This window comes from Scylla paramamosain, chromosome 46 (genome assembly GCF_035594125.1).
Source record: "Scylla paramamosain isolate STU-SP2022 chromosome 46, ASM3559412v1, whole genome shotgun sequence".
Classification (NCBI taxonomy): Eukaryota; Metazoa; Arthropoda; class Malacostraca; order Decapoda; family Portunidae; genus Scylla; species Scylla paramamosain.
Genome location: NC_087196.1, coordinates 5,253,358 through 5,258,357, shown reverse-complemented (window position 1 = coordinate 5,258,357; position 5,000 = coordinate 5,253,358). Strand labels below are relative to the sequence as shown.

Sequence of the window (5,000 nt, the reverse complement as noted above, 5' to 3'; positions counted from 1 at the left end):
AGTCATTACTCAATTCTTTACTCTTACGATTTATTCCTCACTATTTTTGTATATATCCTCACTGTATTCGTCTTGCTCTCTTTCTTATTCATTCTTCCTCTTCCTCTTCTTGCTGATTTGCATATTTCTCACTATTATCTTTACTTTTATTATTAGTTAACGTTATTTTTGTAGTATTGTCACTTCACTATATATATATTTTTTATTTTCTATTGTTGGTGTTCTTATTGTTACGGTTATTATTGCTACTGTTATTATTTGTCATATTTCCAATTTTTTTTTTTATCTAATTCATCTATATTTGGTCTTTGTGTATGTGTGTGTGTGTGTGTGTGTGTGTGTGTGTGTGTGTGTGTGTGTGTGTAAGTGTGTGTGAGGCAACAGGTGTGTGTACGTGATCGGTCAGGTGTGTGTGTGCGCGCGTGTGTGTGTGTACATCGACCTGCTTCGTGGCGTACACACATGTAAGTTTCCCAGGTGCACACACTAGATTCCCAGTGTGTGCACATGAGAATGCGTACATGAACGTACTGGCACACACACACACCTAATTAAGCCTTTCTCTTCCTCCTATATTCTTTTTTTTCTTCCTATATTTTTCTCTTCGTTTTCTCTCTTCACATCACAATGCATCTTAAAAACTTTATATATATATATATATATATATATATATATATATATATATATATATATATATATATATATATATATATATTTTTTTTTTTTTTTTTTAAGTTATCCACTTACTACCTTCATCGTATTTCTCCTCCTCGTGCCTTTCTCTCCCCTTTCTCCTCACATGATCATCTCATAACCTTCCCTTCTTCATTCCTTCACTCATTATTACTCCTTCACTATTATTATTCTTCATCACTCACTTTATCAGCAACGAGGGACTTTTTTCCCTTTTATTCTTGTCTTTCCATGTGTCGAGGCAGCATGATCACCATCATCAGCACCAGGCCACCTCTAACAGTACGACATATGCTTTGGTACAATGCTTGACTGGTTCACCACCACTTCATCACCTGTCCTTCACTGCACAGTTACCCACTTCACTCATGTATTTCTTTGTTTTCTACTCAATTCACATCAAATTATTTGTTGTTAGTTTTACCAAGATACCTGAGACGATTTTTTTTTTCATTTTTTTCCACATAGTTTAACTCTGTACTTAACAAACAACTTACGACTCATAACTGGAACTGGGAAGTGATTAATACTCTGCTTGTCTTCAACCACAAACAACTTTCTCCAACTTAGTACACATCTTTTTTGAAAGCAATATATATATATATATATATATATATATATATATATATATATATATATATATATATATATATATATATACTTAGAATCGTATCCAGTGTATATATATTTTTTTTCAGTTTCAGTGAGTGCACGGGCAGAGTTGGTGAGTGGCGGGGCGGGGCTCGGTGCCCCCGCCCCCTCACCGCTACGGTAGTAAAGGTGTATAAAATCATAAGCCACTATCTTGTTTGATTCCATTGTATTTCTTTCACTTCATAATATTAGTTTTCAGGTAAATTGTACTGATATCACATAGAAAGTTTCCTCTCACCTGATAAAATGGGAAAATATTAATTTGTCTGACTAGTAACTTAACATAACACAGGTTGTTGTTGTTGTTATTGTTGTTGTTGAGTGTACAGCGCGGGCCTCCTCGCGCCCTACCCTCCCCTCCCCTCACTCCACTAACTGACAACACTGCACGCTAATGCTGCTGCTGCTGCTGCTGCTGCTGCTGCCGCCGCGGCTCGGCACTCCCGCCACCCCAACACTAGTGCTGAAGAAAACCCAGGCTGGTTAAATTGCGTTGGACTTTTATTTTATGCTGTACAAAACGATTTTTTCTAGTAAAATTATACGTTTTGTGAAACAAAATAAGGCTTTTTTTACAGGCATATATTACAAGTAAGCATGCACCAACAAGGAGAATGTACACATCACTACCCAGGAGTTTGCTTAAAGCAAAAAACTGACGCTAAAGCTAGACATAGACGATAAACTGAGCTAGAACACTTCCATTAAATTAAAATAAAAATACTGCGACCGAATTAAATCACAGACACTTTAAGAACTCTGACTTTGTACCATCTGAAAAAAGATTTTTTTCAGTTATAAGGTGAACTGTGGAGGGTGTGGCCATGAGTGTCACAGCCAGCCCTCAGCCCTTGTCGCTGGGAGGTACAAGCCGCGAACCGCGACGCCTGACTTGGAATAGACGGAACCGATGCGATTCCTGGTCCGGGAGGCGGTTCGGGGCGGGCCGGTGAACCAGGGCGTGGTGTGGTGGTGGCACGGCAGGGCGGCGGGGCGTCCACCAGCAGGAGTGGGCGCCAGCACGGCTAGCAGCCCCGCACACTCACCACAACACTCATATTATAGTATTAATATAGCTCCTTATGTACATAAATATTACTGTTTACAAATAAACTTATAATTTCCCCGTTGTGAGAGGGCGAGGGGCGGGCGATGGTGTCACCAGTTGGTCCCTGATTGTACTTTCAGCTGTTGGCGGTGGTTGAGATCACGGGCGTGCCGGGCTGGCGGGCTCAGCTGGACACAAACAGTCGGTCCATCTGCAGGGGCCGCGCATCCAGCCCGCCGCGCAGAGATTCCTTGCACTTCACCAGGCTGCCGCCCTCCTTGCCGCCGCTCATTAAGAACATGTTCAACAGCTGCTGCTGGTGGTGGTGGTGCTGCTGCTGGGTGGTGACGGGGGACAGCGGGGGGCTGTGGTGCACCGGGGACGACACCACGACGGACTTGGACGGCGAGAAGTGATGGTGGTGGTTGTAATGATGGAGCTGGTGGTGGTGAAGGGCGGGCGGCGGGGAGTGGGGCTGCTGGGGCGGCGGCGGGGAATGAGCCTGCTGCTGGTGCCCCACGGCCTTGATGGGCGTCTTCTCAGGCGTGGGCACAGGCTGCTGCTGCTGGGGCGGCGGGGAGGGCGTCTTAGGGGGCGGCACCTCCTCGTACAGCACGCAGATGGAGCCGTTCTCGCCGATGCGGTAGGCCACTTCGGCGGGGTCCACCCACATGGTGAGCTCCGAGGGGAAGAGGGAGCGCAGGAAGCAGGAGGCCAGGCCCATCATGAAGCCTGCCCGGGCGATGAGCGGGTCCAGGTTGCCATTGATCCTGATGCAGCGGTAGCCAGACCCCTTGAAGGGCCTGTCCGGGAACCAGTGGTCCGCGTAGTGGCGCATCAGGATCTGGCACACATTCTCCTTGAACTTCTCCAGCTGCTCCTCCGTCAGGCCGCTGCTGTTCAGCTTCAACAGGTCGACGAGGAAGTTCGCGGCAGATTTGACTTCTATTCTCATATTTCCGCAGCGACAGCACGACAGCTTGTTATGAGTGGACTAGTGAGTGTGGCACGCAGTGGCGGTGGTGGCGACGGCTTAGTAATGGGTGGTTCGGCTTGATCTTTGGTATGTGGGCCGTGTTGTCTCACTTAGTTTAGTGTGTTAATTCTCCCAACATCACAGTTCGTTCTGTCCTTGGACGGGAGGGAAACGGGTCTCGGTCCGGGTCACGCCACGCGGCACATCCTCCCTCTTGTGTGTCTTTCTTCTGACTGAGGACTTGGCGAGCCTCAGCTGTTGTTGGCTTTCACCGATGACGTCACCCTGACGCTAGCCAATCCTAGGCCGCGGCGCCGTTTCCCGTCACGTGACCGCCGCGGCAGCCATTTTCTACACAAAGAACTGCCTCGCTCGACATGGACGCCAGCCTGCTGCCTAACAAAGAAGCTGCCTGCCTGCCTCGCCGTCCTGCTGCACGGGCGGCCTGCACTCACCGTGGGCGCCCACTGACGGACCTTACGAGGGCGGCATGGGCGTCCTACCTAACTAAAGAAACTGACTAACCACTGCCAAGTCTCTCTCTCTCTCTCTCTCTCTCTCTCTCTCTCTCTCTCTCTCTCTCTCTCTCTCTCTCTCTCTCTCTCTCTCTCTCTCTCTCTCAGAGTTTCACTAGAAAGCTACTGCCTCCTCGCCTCTTTGTGAGCCAGTTTGGGAAGAAAACACCCCCTCTCTCCTACTCTTCCTCTATGTGTGTGTAGCCTATAGGGAAATACACACACACATGCATAGATACATACTTCAAATATACATACCTTGCAGGGCCTCTTTTCAACCCTTCTTCCTTGTATGCATGTGTGTGTCTATGTAGTTTGAAGGGTGAATACATACACATCACATACACACATCATTGCAAGGCACCCCCCTCCCCCCGCCCCATCTCTCTCTCTCTCTCTCTCTCTCTCTCTCTCTCTCTCTCTCTCTCTCTCTCTCTCTCTCTCTCTCTCTCTCTCTCTCTCTCTCTCTCTCAAACTAACACAACAAGAATTAATACAAAATAAACTCCTTACTCAAATAAACTTGATACGTGTAGTTCGCCACCATTTGAGAGAGAGAGAGAGAGAGAGAGAGAGAGAGAGATAACTGCGGTGTCTTTGTTTTTGTTCCGAAGCCACGCTGATGAGCCGGTCCTCGCAGTACCTTCAACGCTGAGAGCCGATCCCGCGCGTCACTTGGCCCCAGATGTACGATGCTTGCTGAAACGCTTCCATTTTTTTCGATTTATCTTTTTCTCCTATTTATACAACTAATACAACAACCTAAGGGCGTTTCATAGATCCACGCACCTTAATTGTATCCCATGTGTGTGGTTGTATAAGTGGCGAAGTTGTAGTTTAAGTGTGGTTAGTGTTTATAAGTAACATATGGTCTGCTTCCATATAAGGTGATAGATTTTTTTTTTTTTGCGTCTCATTTATATTTATTTCGATTATTATTATTATTATATTTTGGGTGCGTTCGTCATTTCGTTCAAGCTTTGTTTATTGTTTGTTGTTTGTTCTCTGTGTGTGTGTGTGTGTGTGTGTGTGTGTGTGTGTGTGTGTTCCTGTGTGTGTCTTTATTATTATGTATTATTATTATTATTATTATTATTATTATTATTATTATTAT

General features: G+C 46.0%; 1 protein-coding gene and 1 long non-coding RNA gene across 2 annotated transcripts in view; one reads left to right on the top strand and one right to left on the bottom strand.

Moving 5' to 3' along the window:
- Positions 1-5,000, top strand: part of LOC135094607 (uncharacterized) — a 129,852-nt gene that overhangs the window by 68,906 nt on the left and 55,946 nt on the right. The gene's annotated exons all lie outside the window — the stretch shown is intronic.
- Positions 1,831-3,954, bottom strand: LOC135094604 (protein Tob2-like). The gene has a single exon (XM_063994846.1). It carries the CDS (start codon positions 3,348-3,350, stop codon positions 2,580-2,582), a length of 771 nt encoding a protein of 256 aa, XP_063850916.1. The 5' UTR covers positions 3,351-3,954; the 3' UTR covers positions 1,831-2,579.

What these genes read in the sequence shown, in the direction of transcription:
- LOC135094604 (XM_063994846.1), bottom strand. Translation starts at nt 3,350, where the DNA reads ATGAGAATAGAAGTCAAATCTGCCGCGAACTTCCTCGTCGACCTGTTG.